Genomic DNA, 19,931 nt, shown 5'->3' on the forward strand with positions numbered 1-19,931 from the left:
ATATATTGTAACTTAATAATTATTAGTTATTACAAACTATTTTTTTTCGCGCTAAGTTGGAAAATTAGAATATTTATATTTTCCATGTAATAATTTAATATATTATTATGAATATAGTACCTATTCCTAATAATACTAAGTTTATACTTAAATTATTTAAACTCAAATTGAAATATTTATGTACACGTTATTGTACCTATATTTTGTTATTTATTCTCTTAGTGTAGGTACCTAAGTTTTAATTGTTTTTTCTTAATCCCCCCTCCCATTTAAAATGGATGCTCATGCCACAGGGGATGATGTACGTCAGTAAACTGTGTGGTTAACACGTTACCATCATAATATAATATTCCAAGTATAGTTGAAAACATTAAATATTACTTCGACGTGTGCTGGCTATAGGTGGTTATTAAACGTGCTTATAAGCTAATATGTGCTAATATATTAATGCGATTATAGTGAAAAGTTTTTACCTAAACAATATATTATTTAATTTACAGTGGACAATGGCACGAAACCACGAAAGTGTGACTTGTAAATAACAATAATAATAATAATAACTAGTAATAATAAATAATGATCGGTGTCCGTCGTCGTCGTCGTCGTCGTCATCGTCTGATGCAGAGGCGCAGAGCTGCAGTGGTCGGCGGTCATTCGCGCGAAATCCGAGCTGGGCCTCGGCGGGGCGGCGGGAGGTGGACGCGACGTTTGTTTTGCAACGCGGCCGGCCTGTTGTATGGTATTATATAGGTGCAGCGCTTGGTAGTCGTGTAGGTATATACCATAATAATATACGCTTTATTGGCAACGCGTCAATACCGCACGGGCGGCGGCGCGAAGGACGCGTAAGGGTACCCTCGTAATATACGCGCGTAACTCAGTGCCATTTCGTCCATCAAATCCGCCGTGGAAAACTACGTTTTTGGTATATTATTTGGGTACGACCGCCACGCGACATACGCACAGCACGTCCATTCCGACGGCTCTTACACCCCGCGCTTCCGTCACGAGGTGAGTCCAACTGCAGTACATACCTTATATTATATTTTCATAACGATATTGTTGTCGTTGTCATTGAGACGGCCGCTGTTTTCCGTGCGTTTTCATTGTTTTGCGTGTATTGTGCGACCGTCGGCCGCGATCCCGCGGTACCTACCGTTCATTACGCCGCGCGCCGACGTCGCCCCTACATCGTCATTCGGAGGCGGTTTGAAATAGTATTACACGCGTTATGTGGGTATATTGTTATTATATTTAATGGTGCAAGACACATGTAGACACACCCGCCTACCAACCCCGGCCCGGGTCAGTGGTATTCGTGATATTATACAAGTAACCGACGACTTGAAACGAATTTCGACCACGATTGTTATTGGGGTATAATATTACTATAAAATGTTCAGAAAGACGCCACCACCCCTCCCATAATGTAAGTTCAAATTGTATATTATATTCAAGCCACCTCTGTATAGTCATTCCACATTATAACTATATACAACATGCACGTCATCACATTGCATCTTGTTCGCGACGCTTTTCTCATTTCTCACGACGACCACGGTTGTTGTAGGCGTAACATCGTCGTCAATAATATTGTCGAGTACTCAGATCTCCGTCGGACGTGCGAAATACCTACACACAATATACGTCGCTTACGCCTATATTAATGACGTAGTATGTCGCTTGAGCACCTGCATATACAATAATTTGAGATTTTTCGAGTGGAAAAAAACGCGCCCAGTTGTGTGTGTGTGTGTGTGTGTGTCCTCTACGGTTTCGTCACCGCCGAAGTGCGAATATATTTTCTGCACCACACCGGTGTATTATATAATAATATGATGTGTATGCACATATATCATCTGACTGCGGTGTATAGCCTACACCGCACCGGGGTGGAGGATGTTATTTTTTTTTTATCGCCGAGTATAAATAGCATTTCGGATAGTCGTGTACACGCCGCCGCCGCCGACTGTTATAAATTCGGACTCGCGCGCGAATTTGGCAAACTTTCCGGGTCAAGCATCAGCAGCTGCGCAGCTTCATCGTACCAAAACTATTCGATCCCGCGGACACACAATATAATATAAATTATAATACATTAATTATATCTCCGTCATCCATGCATTTTATATTATATTCGAAATACCTCTCGGATACCTGTACGCACGCCGCCATGGCCTTTTTTTTGGAGGGGAGGATATATAGTTTTATCCAGCTCCTACCGCTTTTAATGGACATTTTTTTCTCAGTCCATTTCGTTACGTCGATATTTAAATTAAAAGCTATGGGTAATAATCAAATTAACTATGAACGTGTAAAATTAAATTAAAAAAAAGAAAAATGTTTATCTGCTTTTGCTCGGCAGTCAAATTAATTAGTTTAAACTGTAAGCTCACCTACATATGACGAATTTTAATGACTATTATGCAATAACTATAATCTAATGAAATATTCATGTATAAGTATCACATACGTCATATACTACAGTATCCAACAGATATAATTAAGAATTAAGATGTAAGAGTATTATAATCAATGTACATGGTTTAAAACTAAATTCATTATTGATAACATATTAGTTATGAATTTTATGATGATCGACATGTCGACTTCGTGTTCACAAGCTATTCGCCGCAGGGACTATAATTCGTCATTAGAACGGAGTCTGTGATTAAGAATTGTTAATTATTACTAAAATTTAGCGGCCGTTACACATATATAGCAATAGTGCTGCCGAGTTGGGTGCCACTGATTTCGCACCATTGTGTTTTATTTATAGGGTCCACGTCGGACGTCAGCCATGCGACTATAATATATACATAGGTATTGTGTATAAATATATAACTCGAATCGTATAACGACAATTAATTATTACCAATGGATATAACATAATATATTGTGTAATGCGTTTAACTCGTTTAATGAAAATTGTATAATATGCATAATATTATACAATAAAATATAATGATATCGTTAGTCGTCACTCAGCCACTGCATAATGCTCGGAATGAAATTTGATATCATCATCTATGGTACCTAATTAATATTAGTTATATTAAGTTATAGTTAGTTATATGGGCAAACTCTGGCTCGTGTAATATACTACGGTAGTGACCGCTTCGCTTTTTTTTTACTTAGCTTCGCGCCACTACCGTCGCGCTGGATTAATATGAATTAATTTATAATAATAATATTATGATACATTACGCCACATCTATACGGATGTATGCAAATTATTATACAGCAGATCATATCGAGTTAAAAATCGTTATTCATATTTAATAGTAGGTATTTGGTTCGATTAACTTAACATTATTAAAAAATTCTGAGCATGAGCGTACCGATTTTTGGAGACGGTTGACAATGCAGGCGACGTAAGTTCAAGCCTATACGGTGACATTACAGTTATTCTTACTGTAGGGCGAAATTTTTTATACCTTGCCTATATGTACCAAATAACTTATCACCGGCCATATATGTACTTTACATAGAATTTTTTTTTCAAATGTCCCCCCATTCCAAAAACAAAAAAACCTATCGGAAAAATCAATGCAAATTAAGATCTAGGTAGTAGTTAGTAGGTGTAAACATGTTTAGAATAAACTCGGTTTTCGTTGTTATTTGATGCAGAAGAAAACGTGGCGTAAATTGTGGCGCTAAAAATGTTTAGGGGGGGGGGGGGCTTTAGCCCCAAAAAAATTTTTTTATTAAAATATATATTTGAGGGAGCTTTGAGTGATTTTGAGGGCCCCCAAGCCCCTTACCTATTTGCGCCACTGCCCAGTAGTATAATACAAATAATTATACAATACGTGCTTAATTTTTTTCAAACAATAAATTCGATTAGTTTTGCGCACGTAATTGTGGAGACCGTGTTGTTATTTTTCCAATTTTTGTTTATTCATTTTTGGATTTTAATGCAGGTAGTTATATAGATAATTTAATGATAATTTCTTTTTATTGTGGCTCGGCGCGGCGTGTTGGCTGCTACCATGATACCAGTTACGCAATGCGACTGAGAGTAAATAACGCCCGCTGCTACTAGTTCCCGGATGGGTGACCACCCGGTTCAAAGTAGTAAAAACCTTTTCATACATACATGTGTTGCTTACCTATAACCTACCGTAACAATACCTTACCGTATCAACCTTACCAACCACAGTTCATAACCTTTACAACAGCTAATTGCCTTAGTCGCCGGGCTCAAGTTCAATTAAAACAATTCTTTTCTTCTGGTTATTTTTTTTTTAATGAGATTACTATTCTTTGAGCACACCAACACGTTTATTATAATATATGTCTATATTAGGTACTGTGTCTATGTCTATAGTACTATAGTGTATTACTGTAATAGAAAGATTAAAAGTTATTTTCTCTAATAATGACCACATATCAAATACCAATGTCTAATAGTCAATGAAACTTCAACGAACGAAAGTTCCTATTATATTATTATGTACTATTTTATACATGTCCTTGTGAAGTCGTGTGTCGTATTACTTCCATACTGCATTTTATACGCAGTAAAATTACATTTTAGAACTGTCGTCATAAGTTTAAAGTAATTTTATAAACATATTAATATATAAGATATACTTTGTTTAACATCTAATAACTTATAATAATTACTATAAAGTTCATAACATGTTTAAGTGTATACGATTTTTTAAAATATCATAAAATAAATAAAGCTAATTAAAAAGTTGTATTGATTGTTTTGATAATTTGGTATACAGCTTCATATTTAATCAAGGCTAAGAGATTCATATTTATTTACATTTTGTATACATCCTAACTTATGAGTCTTAATACATTTTCATACTAAATATCCCAATGTAGATATTTATTTTTTAAAAACACTAAGGACATTATATAGCAAAAATAATATAAATAATGCAAGAATACAAATATACAGATACAAACCCAAATTAAAATTATGGTTGGATTAATGGTTAGAGAATATTTAAGTATAGAATATAGATTGGACAGGTTCATCTAAATTTGATTTAAAAAAATGTGGTACCTATCGTTAATAGTTTACATTAGAGTATTAGACGGATATTTTATGGGAATTATCAAAAAAGGTTTCAGAGATTAGGAGAATAAGAGATATGGAAAATTACATTTGTATGAGTGAAGCTTGATGGTACTAAATAATAAGAAATAGAAGTGCGTAGGCCGTAGGCGCTTCGATTTTACCAGTGAGGATGTTGGATATGAATGGAAAATTAGCCACATGTCAGCGGGTGGTCAGCATGACTTGAAGGTTTCAGGAGATATTGGATTGCGGGGGTGTAATTATGGTTGAGAGAACAGAGAACAAGGGATGTTGGATGCGGTCGCGCGTATAGAAAAGGTCTTTGGAAAATTTCAACCACATCACTTGCATATGCAGTAGATAGTGATCACAGAGAACGCTACCGTATTCGAAGATAGGGCACGCACAGTTGCACAATTTATAGAGTTTTTGAGAGAGGATATCCAAAAGAAATCAAGTGGGGTAAAATTATATTTTAATTTTTAATATAGTTAGGATCTAGTGATAAATTATTATATTTGTTTCATATTATCCATTGGAAACCATTATACTTAATTTTTGTATGTATCAAAAAATTAAGTCCTTAAAAATTATCCTTTGATTAGAAATAATTACCAATAATTTAAAATTTCACATATACAAAAATAAATTACAATATTGTGCAAGAAAAGAAAATTCTTCAAAACAATTTAATGTTCTTAATATTATAACTTACTATAGTTACTACTGACTGTATAGTTTAAAGTTCGATTAACTTTGAATCATGATTAAGTATAAAACTGTAATAAAAACGCAGAATAAAGATGTGTAAGTAGTAAGTAAGTAAGTTTATTGCGTTAGATAGAAACATGCTATGCACTCTTGTCGTGTTATAATTATAATACTGATGTAATACATTACAACAAATTATTAAGTTGTCGGTTTCTTCGTATTATAAAAGAAAAAACATAAATAGTAAGTACCCAATAGGCCACATGTATTCAATTATATATACCTTAACTTAAAAGTTAACCCACTAAAACTATTTATTATTCGAGTACCTTTAATAATTATAAGATTTTTCAAATCATAATTACATTTTTTTTTTATAAATAAAACGTAATTCATTTTGTTTTTATTTACTTTTTTAAGTGGACTTTATACAACTATTTAAACCAGTTTAAATGTATGTTTTATTTCCCTCATACCCATCTTACGTGATTATAAATATACCCCGTGACATAAAATTGTTGGTACTTACTACTTAGATAGTAAGATACTACAAATAAATTTTACCGTTAATTATTTTATAATAATAATTTCAAAATAAAAACACATTGTGTGACGTTATTAATATATAGGTGGCTACTATGTATGTAAATTATTATATATTATAGACATATCTACTCATATAGTTCAATACTAGACTACGGATACTACCGTAAGTAATTCGTACTAGTAACTACTTCCATAATTCGATTACAAAAGTTGATACGCCGAACATTTAAAATAAATAATGGTACGTTTCGAAAAATATTCTCAAATTTATAATATAATTCTAATTAATATGGAAACCTTTTTTTGAGAACCTCGATGTATAAAAATAAGTTCTTATTTAATGATATAAGCCTGTATGGCTGTTCGTTAATTACTCATTATTACTTAACATTTATATAACTTTTAATTCCTGGGCCAAAAAACATAACATTAATATTCGAGTTTTAAAGGTTTTATAGCATATACCTAATAGTAGTCATTTTAATTTAGATAGGATATAAAATAAAGAATTTTAACGAACAAAATAATAAATTAAAATGTTAGTTGACTTATGGTTTACAACAAAATGTTATAATTTATAAGTATAAAGTTTGAACTTATGCTTATACGTTTAGTTGAAACTCGACGTGGTATCTATTTATAGTTTTTGTTACACTGCACTACTACTGAAGTATATCATACGAAGTAATTGGAGGAAAAAAACCCAATCGATATTGTTACGATCATTTAATTTTATTTAGACAGCATAATATTGCCAAACAATTAATTGTATGATAAGTTACTTTTAACTGTTTGACCAATAAAATTAAACAAATTAAAAACATATATTTTTGACCATGATAAAAAAAATTATAGAATTATATTATAATATATGGCTATAAATATTGGCTTTGGACCAATTCGTTTAACAACGCTCAGATTTAATTTGATGAAAATACATAAAACATATAAATACAACCATAAACATTAAATTACGTAAACATTTTATAACTTCTCGGCGGAAACGATACAAATTTGACCACTTGAAAAATTATTAGGCTCTAACATTTTTTTCAACGAAACAAACACATTAAATACCTTACTTTTGTACTAAAACTCATAGATACAATGCACAGGCAAATACGTACTCAGAATTCGTTCTAAATAAATTTGATTCATGTTATGCACAAATATTTGGTACACAATATTATTTGGCATATTTGAACAAATTTTAGCCCATACCTATACAAATTGTTAGTTACTGATTTTATAACATATTGAATATATTTTGAAGAAGAAAAAATAAATAAGACGTACAGTAAATAAAATTCTTTCTAGGTAGGTACCTAATAATTTGTAAGGTGACAGTTTTCCTACCATTTTAAAATTGCATTTAATTTAGCTTATAGTCACGTAATCAACAAATGGACATAATTGTATTTTCAAAATAAGGAAGTATTATAGTACTATGGTTGAAATATACAGGTTATTCCATATAGGCTTGGATTGTTATCACCAGATAAAAACGGGATATCACAGATATCAATTTTGAATCACTATATGAACTTTATTTGGCTCCCTTTATGTTGACATTTTTGTTTTTATCATCAAATATATTATATGGAGAAGGGGAATATATGCAAAAACCTTGTATATTTCAACAATTGTAAGTAGCTACCTATAACCTATTTAGGCATTTAGCTATTCATTGAGTTTTTGCTAAAATAGTATCACTGCTGTAGTGATACCTTCTTCTCTATACCACTACGTTATATTGTACCACAGATCTTCTTATTTTGTGCTTATGTAACTGCAGATGGTTGATTCATCAAAATGAAAAATAAAAATATATATAATGATAAATGGTATAATTGCACAAAACTATAAAGTGTTCGTTGTAATTGTTCTTGCATAAATATAAATTTAAGCCCATTTTAGGACAGATTTTTAATTTTTTGGTCGATATAATAGTTTACTTTTAAGTAGGTAGGTATACCCTATATGCCTAGATTATTTATTAGATAGATATAAATATAAATAACAATACTATAAAGTATACATATAAATGTATATTTCATAACATTGTTAAACATTTATTTTCATTTTGTTAACAATTCGTTCAAAAATAACTTATTGAAAATATTATTATATTAAATCAATTCGATATCCATAATAATTAATATTATTCTTATTTGTTTATTATTCACACAGTAATACCTAAATAGCAGCATGTCAGAAAAGCGGACACTTTTGAGCCGTCCCCGGACCCGGGTGTACGACTGCAACTACAACATCGGCGAAGGTTACTATAAGCCAATGATGGACCACCTGGACCGCAAATATTACGGTTCTTCGGCCGCACCAGCCGCAGCTAAGCCCGCGAGCGGATTCTTCGACTCCAGCCCAAAAAGCCTGTTCAGCACGTCCGGCTCATCGGCCTTTGACGAGTATAGATCTTCGTCACCGGCACGATCCCGCCGCAGTGGATCCGACTCCAGATTATCGTTGCCCGATGAAGAATTCGAACAAGAGGTAAATGCTTCCAATAACATGGGTTGCTATAATTTGAATACGATTATTTTATGTATTAAATCTGTGACGTTATAAGTACATTCGATACTTGAGGGACAGCTGCTAGTGTAGCCGTGTAGATGAATAATTATAAAATATATAGAACAAATAACGTTTGGTACAACACGTCATTCTAGTCATAAATATTTTAACAGAGCGTATATAAAATATTAAAATATTTTAGCTTTTGGTGACAACATTGTTTGCAGAGCAGTTTAGCTGGAGAAATTAATATACTTTTTTAGTAGTAGTTGTAAAATGTGTAGGTATGGGTCAAGAAAATCTATCGCGTACTCGCGTATATAAAACGGTTAACAGGTGTATTAATTTGAGCTCCGTGATCTGAAATACATTATTATTATTTATATTACTTTTGACCGACATTTTACCCATTAGATACGGATTGAGGTTAAAGACATAAATAATATATATTTATTTATTTGCTGGGCGACAGATATCAACTAAATAACACTGTCAACATACAAGTGGAAGAGGCGATGATATTTTAATTTTAAAGTGAGTTGTGAGTATATAAGATATTAATATTTGAAAATGCTCATACTTCACTTAAAATTTAAAATATCTTAAAAAACCAACTAGAGAACACATATAATGTTCTTACTTTAAAGTTTGATAATTGGTCAATTCACTCTAATATCAAAACGAACAGCACATTAGCACACTATTGAAACTAATTTCAGAAAATGTTCTATGTCGTATGTGTGTAACACTCAGACCAACATACGCGGGTGTAATGTCCTCTTAATATATAAAAAATTATAACCTCCCTCTGGTCATAGGTACAGAATTTAAATTTACCTAACCCCTCAAATATAATACCTGTACAATAGCTTTCAAAATTGTATGTTTTATGTTGGGTTTATAAAAAATGTATTAATTAAATGATTCGATAAAATCGAATGCACCAATCATGGGCCATTAAATCATGTTTAAGGGAAATCAACTCACTATATATACCTATATAACGTGGCCGTTTATGCAACCTGACATTAAAAGTATATATAGAAAAATAACAGCAGTCTCGTGTTGTATATTATGACCAACACGCAATGATGCACAGCATAATAATAGGTTTTACAAATCCCAACTGTAAATAAAATAGCAATACAAAACTACATTACAAAAAATTCCATTTGAACCAAAATCAATGTCATCAATCACCATTCCTTATAAACCACTGAGAAGACTAAAAGAAAATGGCCAAATGTAGGGCAAAGAATTTTTTATCAGATACATGACGTAAAACTATACGTAAACCTAACCATATATGGTGGAAATTAACAACACGACTACGTATACTTTTCTCGTGTACCGAATCGTGCACATTTTGAGTTACCTACATGAACGTTTTTTACTTTTTTCGTGCAATGTTTTCGGGGTTTCATGACTTGTAATTGAATAGTAAATACACAAATAGTAATAATAAATAAATGAGTTAACTATATCGTTTTACATCATATATTTAAATATTTATATACATAATTAAACATCTCGATTACCAACAATTCACCAGCAGGCCTATTATAAAATATGACACTGCATCATATATATTATAAACTGTTAATTGTTCTATTGATTTGCTAATCAAACAATTTTAAAATTAAAATATACATTCAAAATTCAAATATTCAATGTAATTATTTTTCTGAAGGATTAGGTCGATACATTATGCGCCTTGTCTTAACTTCTTAAATAGGTAATCTTATAATTTCCATAGTTTATTAAACAATTCAAAATATAAAAAATTAAAATAATAAAAAAAACGCCGTTAAAGATTAAAAATTATACTATACAGTTATAGATCATATTCATACAGAGTACAGCCAATACATGTAAGAAAAATACTGTCAGGTGGTATGTTTACTGTTTATAAAGTATGAAGTATAAATATGTAGGTACTATAATATACTAATATAGGTATACTATTGTAACCATATAGGTTTATACTATATATATATTGGACCTCGATAGTTAAATAGAATTCCCCTCAAACAAAAAAAAAGGTCACTAAAATATTCACAATATTGTAAATATCACTTCTAGATGTCATTATAGTATTGAGTACTTCGTACTATAGTGATTCTCAAACTGAGCGTTTGCGACCAGCTTGGGGGTCTCCAATACATACACTTTTCAGTTTTTAATGGTATTATAGTAAAAAGGTGGCCAAAAATCATTAGGGAAAATAACAGTTTGTATTCAGTACCTACAGTATCTATCATACGTCATAAATTTTAATAGGCCCGTTGATGAATTGTTGGTAATTGCCAATTGGTATTCATATACGTCGTGATTTTAAACCTAAGCTATCTACGTGACAAAATCCTAAATATCAGTCAAAAGTCAAAATTGAAAACTATGAAAACGGTTAAGCCAACCCTTATAAGTTATGAGAAAATAATAAACTGATAATAAAAAACTAAAAACGGATAATCTAATCTAACAGTGTAGTATATACATATCACATATGCAACCATAAAGCTAAACGTATAATTTACACCTTGGAGTTTATCCAAAATTAAAGGATGTCAAAGTGTATGAAAATCTGATATGTATTTTTAACATCTATTTTTGGCATTGTTTTTTTTCTAACATTTAAATAGGATTAAAAATAATCAAAGAATGGTTTACATTGTTAAAGGGATGCAACTTTAAAAATATTTGTTTAGGTATACATAATAATAATATGTATCATATAGGTTATATGCATAAGATACCTTCTATACTAGAGTATTGGATTCTATATAAATATTATCTTTTATTTTATTTTAATAGATAATACAGTGATACGTAATATTATAGGTAAATAAATGTAAATTATAAAAACTGGGATTTTGTATTTGATCATTAAATATATTTTATCTTTTAACTTGACGTTCATATAACTACTTTAGTGCGCCAAAGTTATTAAATTTTTTTTGTATAATTGGATTCTGAGCGGAGCAATGAATGGGTAATGGGTTTACAATGAAGTGTGTGTTTTTTGTGTGAAGACTATTTCATTACCAGAAAAGAATTTTTCAATCAGATGTTTAAATTGTATGGTTGTTTATCGTATACGATTGAATCTGGTTATCAGTTGGTACTTTAAGGGGTCAAAAGCAGAAAACCATTTTTAAAATGAAAAACTAAAGAATTTTTATGAAAAAACAGGAATACTCAATACCAATTTTTGATAAAATCTATTTTGGTATTTTGTAGCAATTTAAAAATGAATGACATATATCGATTATAGGTACATAAAGTTTTCAAAAATATTTTTATTAGTATTTTCTAGACATAGTAAGAAAATAATTTTGGATCTTTTTGAAGTATTTATAGAGTATTAATGTAGATAACAGTTTATTTTCAAGTCAAAAAGCTAAAGTTAGGTACTCAATATAGTTGCAGTTCATACATCAAATTATAAGATATCGATAATATTGAGTTACAATTTTCTTTTATGAGCGTTAAAAGTTCTAAATTTGACAAAAGCACGAACATTTAAAATTTTTTTTTAGTTTAAAATACATAGTAAATATAATATAGAAAATATATAACCACAACTTTTTTTGGACAAACGTAAAAATTATAAACTGCGCCCAATAAATTTCTATGTAGTATAAATTTTGCAGAGACTATAAATTAGAAGTAGGGATTTAAATGGTCTATAAACCATCAAGAAATGGTATAAAACAATAGCCAAAAATACCCATAAAAATTGATACATAAATTAATTTTTTTATGCAATGTTTTATTAGATACCTACTTAATTTATAATTTACAATAAACATAAAATTATTTACTATAACATTTATTAAAAAAAATAATAAAATTTGAAAAATTGTATGAACATATTATTTAGTTAATTAATTTGATCAATTGATACGATAATGTTGCCAGCATATCTTTTAGGGATCTATTATGCATTATAATTATTCTAAACGTACCAAAACATAAACAAATATGCTTTAACACTAACAAAGTTACCGATAAATGCTAAAAATTGCTCGAAAAATTAAAAATATCTGAATATTCAAAAAATGGACGAACTCGTCTACTTTACTAACTCGTTGGCAGTGTTACAAATCGAAAAATGCCGGGCGCAATTTACAATCGAACTTTTTTATAAGACACTATAGATTCTAATTTTGACAACATTTGACATTTATACAATAAAAAACTATATTTCCTTTAACAATTTTAGTTATTGTATTGTAACTCAACAATTATTAATCGGAGGGATTCAAACTTTTTCACCATTATAATTTTCTATACATAATAGCATTATTAAATTATACTATATATTTATACTAATTTTAATTATTTATAACACTTAGGTAGCAAGACTATTATAAAAATAAATTACAATTAGTAATAATATAAAAATAGATTTTAAAACCTATCCTTAGAAATATAGAGATTAGAGACTGACACACCGTATCCGCTCAGAATCGTTTTTTATATGCATTGATTTAGCGTGAGCTCAAATTTAACACACCCATCAGTCATTACAGTGACTACTCAATGACGAGGTACATTTGAAAGTCGAAACCCCGTACCTACTACATATTACCAATACAGCAGAGCGACTTGACTGTTATTTTTTATCTTTTAAAGGTGTAGGTACCCAAGACACTTTTCATATAGATCGAGTATCTTTTAATATATGAGGTCTTTAAGATTTATTAAATGACCTAGATAGGAGGATATAGAGTTTAACGCTGAAACGCATTTCTAGTCATCGCGTTACATAACTTATTGTCTTTTTTCACATGGTTAACTAATAAGGTTCATATTATATTATTTAGTAATTTGATGTACCTATAGATAATGATTAGATTAACTAATTACTCATTAATTCTATAGGGTACCTGTATGTATAATGAATCAAATTTGGTTATAATTATGATCATCATTATTTAAGTTGAATGTATACGTCATCTGTATAACGACACTAAAATATCGTACCGATACGTACCCAACTATTCAATAAATTCAAAAAAAAAAAGGTGGGCAAGTGGATGTCGCTCTGCTGTACTGTAGGTTACAAGTGGGTCACTGTATAATGGATGGTATTAAATTTGAATTCAATGATATATCATTGTATAAGAAAAACGATTCTGAGTGGAGACGATATGTCAGTCTAGGTATAAGACATATTATACACTTATCTATGGTATTAAAAAAAAAATTGACCTATAATAAATTCCAAATTAATCATATCACAATATCCATTAGGTACATATAACGCGTTATACATCAACAACAAACCGTGATACTATCATCATAATATATCGATGAAAATATTACAAATTAGAAGTTTCAAGTGCCCACGAATAATATTATACAATCACAACAAAATAACTAAAATAGTTATTCTAGGTTTTTATGTAATTTCGTCCAAATTTGAACTTAAAATGACTATACAAATAAACTGTGCTTGTGTATTTTTTAGATTTTTTGGTAACCGAATTATCTATTTACATGGAATCTTGTTTTAAATTTTCAATCCTTAGCTATAAAAACTGAACATTTTATAATTTATTAATTACAATGGTTGATAATTTTCGAGATTTTGATAAATTCTGTCCAAATTTGATCTTTAAATGCTTATAAAAAAAAACTGTGCCTATGTATTTTCAATATTTTTCAACTGCTATTGTAAAAATATATCAGGAGTCTTGTATTAAATTTTTACACTTTTTGGCCCAACAGATAAAACTTTATTGATATTTATAGAAAAAAAAACTAAAAAAATTGAAAACTGAAAATGCCCGTAAACAGCTCAAAAAGTGTCAAAATATTTTCAAAATTGTATGGTGTATAGGAAATGCTAATATAAACATTCAGTGAAATTTTCATGTATCTACAGTTATTCGTTTTTGAATTACAAGAAAATAAGGAAATCGGTACATGAGAAATCGAGTGAATATCTAATGTTGTAAAAATATGAATTTAAAACGCTCATAAAAATTTAATTTGACTTTCTTGTAGAAATTTTTTTTTTGATAAAGTTAGACAAACTTATGAGGAATCTTGTATTAGATTTTAAAATCTTAGATTTAAAAAGAAAATTTTTTATGAATTTCTAACTCAAAATAATTTGCAAATTTTCGTGATTTTTCCGTATTTTTTCAAGATTTGAACTTTAAACGTGTATAAAAAAAAACTGTGACTAAGGATTTTTAATTTTTTTCATCTGCCTTTGAAACAATAACCTAGGAGCCTTCTATTAAATTTTCAAGCTTTTTTACCCAACAAATAAAATTTTATTGATATTTATAGAAAAAAAATTTAAAAAAACTGAAAACTGACAATGTCCGTAAACAGTTCAAAAAAAGTCAAATTATTTTCAAAATTGTATTGTGTATAGAAAATGCAAATATAAACAACCAGTGAAAATTTCATGCATCTACGGTCATTTGTTTTAGAGTTACACCAATAACCAAAATCGATTTTGTTAAAAATCGATTTTGCGTAAAAATTCCCGTTTTTCCTTAATTTTTCTTTTGTTTTTCACATCGCTTTTGAAAACTACTGGGAAATTAAAATTTTGACCTCCCCAATGCACCAACGATATTCACTTTCCCATCGAACAAGATACTGAAGTCGAAAATCGAAGCATTATTTCAACTACTTATCGTGTACACAGACACAAAAATAAAAAAAAAAATAAAAAAAAAAACACACATCATTGTAAAATCAATACATTCATCGTTTCACTCAGAATCTAAAACTGCTACCTTGTATGAGTATAAATTAGACAGTTAGTTTTTGAATAGGTACCATTAATATTTAATGTCCTGCAGGTTCCAATAATATATTTTATGACAAATAAACATAGTACACTATGCACTGTGCATTGATGTCCCGCTATTGGAGTTCGAAGAGAGATAATGTATTTTGGTAAATATTAGAGTATTTTTTAAGAATAATCAAGTAAAACTACAAATGTTTGTTTTACTGCTTTTCTGATGTTTACGTTAAAATCTTGCTCCAGATGTTCAGAGCGCTCATGTGTTCGGGAACTGAGCACATCACCGTATATATGCTATATTTTTTTTATACAATTTAAAATAATCTTTTCTGTTGTCATGGATAGGTAGGCACTTATTGAATGAACTAAATTCCTCCGGGTGATAGGAATAAATACAGCACAGAGTGTATTTTATGTGACAATAATGATGGTCACCGTGTTTGTTCCTTAATATGGAGGGGAGGTGGTTAATGTACTGATCAATCGGTGTTATTAAAATACACACACTCGTACACACTTTGTTGCTTAACTTGTACGTTTAAGCTCAATATAAAAAAGGTGGGTAAGTGGATGTCGCTCTGCTGTACAGTAGGTGACAAGTGGGTCACTGAAATGGATGGTGTTAAATTTGAATTCAATGATATAATATCGTTGTATAAGAAAAACGATTCTGAGCGAAAACGGTCAGTCAGCCTATGGTATTACCAAGTATATTTGATGATATTATAGTGAATAAAGTAATTTATATATTTACTTATTTACGTGGAACCTTGTTTTAAATTTGCAATCCTTAGCTACAAAAGTTGAACATTTTATAAATTTTTAACTACAAAATAATTATTACATTTTTAATTTGATACATTTTGTGAAAAATTTGAACTTTAAATGCTTATAAAAAAAAATTGTGACTATATATTTTCAATATTTTTTAACTGTTATTGTAACAATATATCAGGAGCCTTGCATAAAATGTTCACGCTTTTCTACTCAACAAAAAAACTAAAAAAAATTGAGAACTGACAATGTCCGTAAACAGCTCAAAAAGAGTCAAATTGAATTCAAAATTTTATCGTGTATAGAAAATACTAAACAAACATTCAGTAAAATTTTCAAGTATCTACAGTCATACGTTTTTTAATTACAACAAAATAAGAAAATCGTTACATGAGAAATCAAGTGAATATCAAATGTTTTAAAAATATGAATTTCAAACGCTCATAAAAATTTAATTTGACTTTCTTGTAGACATTTTTTTTTTTTGATAAAGGTAGATAAACTTATGGATAATCTTTTATTACATTTTCAAATCTTAGATTGAAAAAGAAAAATTTTTATGAATTCTTAACTCAAAATAATTTGCTAATTTTCGTGATTTTTTCGTATTTTGTCAATATTTGAACTTTAAAAAGCTTTAAAGCTTATAAATAAAAACTGTGACTAAGGATTTTTAATATTTTTCAAATATCATTTTAACAATATGGTAGGAGCCTTATATTAAATTTTCAAGCTTTTTTACCCAACAAATAACATTTTATTGATATTTGTAGAAAAAAAAATTTTAAAAATGGAAACTGAAAATGTCCGTAAATAGCTCAAAATATTTGAAAAATGTGTTATGGTGTATAGAAAATGCTAGTATAAACATTCAGTCAAAATTGCATGTACCTACAGTCATTTGTTTTAGAGTTACACCAAAAACCAAAATCGATTTTCTCGAAAACTAATATCTAATATGAATCTAATATGCATTTTAAATATAAGAATGGAAATTTGATGATGAATTTAAATATATTTTCAGAAATTCGGGTAATTAGATATTTAAATTGTCCTGTATTTTTTTATATTCTGAGCAAAATAATGAATAATGTATAGATTTATTGGTTTTAAAATTATGTGTGTGTTTTTGTTTTATATGTGACTTATGTGAGAAAACAATTTGAATATATTATTATTATTTAGAAATAACAGAAAAATGTACGCAATACCAGTTATTGACCAAATAGATTTTATGATTTGGTATAGAAATGAACAACCGTATATAGACACTTAGATTTTCGCCAAATATCAAAATTTTTTTTTTCATACCTAGTAAATAAATAATTTTGGAGATATTATGCTTTATAGATAATTGAAATTGTTGGCATCATTTTAGTTTTTTTTTTGATAATGCAGTCACAATTTTTTTCATGAACGTTCTAATTTAGACGAAATGAAGAACATTTGCAAAATATTTTGGAGTTAAAAATATATAAAATATTTATAGATATGGTTTAAAATTGTAGTACAAGGTTCTTTATAATTTGTTCCTACAGCTATATAACTAAAAATATAGATAATACCTGAATCGCTATCTGCAGAAAGGGGATAGGTCCATTTTTATATCTTTCCAGGAGAGACAAAAAACGAAATCATAACATGTCTCTTATTTTCTGTAGTAAACTGAAATTTATAATATACAAGGTTTCGATGTACCCATACAGTACACCGATGAGTGACGACGTTATTTGTCTTATAATGCTATTTGAAATATGTAATAACAAATGTGTATCGGTTGTGCTTTAGGTGGCTGCAATGCGCCGGGCTCGTGCCGCCAAGGTGGCAGCTGCCCGGACGGCGTCTCTGGAGAAGGACTTCGAGTCGGCGTTCAACGGGTTTGCGTCGGACGGCAAGCCGAGGCCGCGCCTCAACTATACGGAGAAGATGTTGGACACGGTTGGGCTGAACGGCAGGTCGCAGGAGGCGTTGGAGGATGAGATCTACAAGAAGAGGACAAAGTCCTTCTTCCAGGACGCGGAGGATGTGGTGGCGTCAGCCGAACTGCACGCCAACAACCGACGGTCAGCCGCGTTCAAGGCGCATCTACAGGACGCGGCCGACGAGCAGTCTGCCAGCCAGCTGGCGGCCGCGGCCAGGGCGCGCAAGTCCAAGGCCCGCTTGTTAGACATACAAAACGAGCTGGACGGCATCGTGGAACGGGACGCTGCCCGCCAGAAGCGCTCAGCCAATCTGAAGGCGCTGTTCGCTGACAACGAAGCGCTCACAGAATCAGTTAGCTCTTTCAAGAAGAAGTCATCGAAAAAAGTGTCATTTTAATGGAATTTAACGTATTTAATATTATTGTTATAAATATAATATATTCATTGAGAGAAAGAGAGTGAGAGAAGGGGTATAGGTATTAGGCACCGGAGCAGATCAGACGTCGTGACCGCTCGCCGTCATCTCTCTGCATCATTACAAATTACTGTTCTCTATTTTTCCCTCTCTATCACTCTTCTCCCCTACTTTCTCTCTCACACCGCTCTTCTCCTCATATCCTGACTTTTTCTTTCTCTCTTTTCGTCTTACAATTCCCCCCCCCCCTCACTAAAGTCTAATTTGGCATCACAAATTTTAATAACAGTGATATTTTCATCTGGCGTTGTTTTTTTTTTTTATAGATTTAGAGCATACCATTTTTGTTCGTCGAATTTGTAGGTATTCGATCAGGATAGAATGAAATTTAATTACATTTCTCTTTATAGTTATAAAATGTGCGTTCAAATGTTATTCGATACTTCTTTTTGTTGCATTTTTGTGTTATTATACATTTTACGAATAACTGAATAGGTATACATCACCTTTAACGAGTGGTTATACACTTATATCTACTTAAATTGTTCGAATATATATACGATATAATATAATAACAATATACGTTAAAATCACAAATAATATTATGTTTTGTAAATACTATACCTATTATATTTTTCGGTTTTCCGAATATATTGTTTTCTTTAAAGTTTATAATACTTTAAATGTTGTGACAAAAACCTAATGCCATGAATTAAAAATAATTATGAGTTGTGTTGAATAGTCGAAATATATTGAATATAGTTGAGAACTTTTTATTGAATTGCATAAAATTATTTTAGTTACGACTTATACATTTATAACGGCTGCTCAGATATAAGTTATAAAGGTACTTTATTCGTAATTTTAGCACCATCTGTTTATTTATTTATTATAGCACTGTCTATTCGTACAGGCAACAGCTATACTCAACAGGTACCTAGTATACCTACCTACTATTATTACTTTAAATAGTGGGTTATAACTTGTGGATTCTATTTCTACTCCTATTATAGTTGTCATGGACATAAATGAGGGGAGCTTAGAGGGTCTAGGGATTAACCGTCCTTGGTTCATCTCAAGTATTACGATTTTATTCTAATATGCAAATATGTTTTATAATCTATATATTATGCAAATATGAAATAGATAAAATGTATTATAAATTTACCTATATTTAATTAAATTATTAGTTGTTAAGGTTTACAGGCATTTTTG

The 19,931-nt window shown here is 30.3% G+C and overlaps 1 protein-coding gene across 1 annotated transcript; it reads left to right on the forward strand.

Moving 5' to 3' along the window:
- The first annotated feature begins 685 nt into the window (after positions 1 to 685).
- On the forward strand, positions 686 to 19,497 carry LOC132938376 (uncharacterized). Its single transcript, XM_061005168.1, has 3 exons — positions 686 to 1,011; positions 8,486 to 8,806; positions 18,168 to 19,497. The coding sequence occupies exons 2-3, from the start codon at positions 8,504 to 8,506 to the stop codon at positions 18,696 to 18,698; spliced, it is 834 nt and encodes a 277-aa protein (XP_060861151.1). The 5' UTR covers positions 686 to 1,011; positions 8,486 to 8,503; the 3' UTR covers positions 18,699 to 19,497.
- The last annotated feature ends 434 nt before the right edge of the window (positions 19,498 to 19,931 follow it).

This window comes from Metopolophium dirhodum, chromosome 2 (assembly GCF_019925205.1).
Source record: "Metopolophium dirhodum isolate CAU chromosome 2, ASM1992520v1, whole genome shotgun sequence".
NCBI lineage: Eukaryota > Metazoa > Arthropoda > Insecta > Hemiptera > Aphididae > Metopolophium > Metopolophium dirhodum.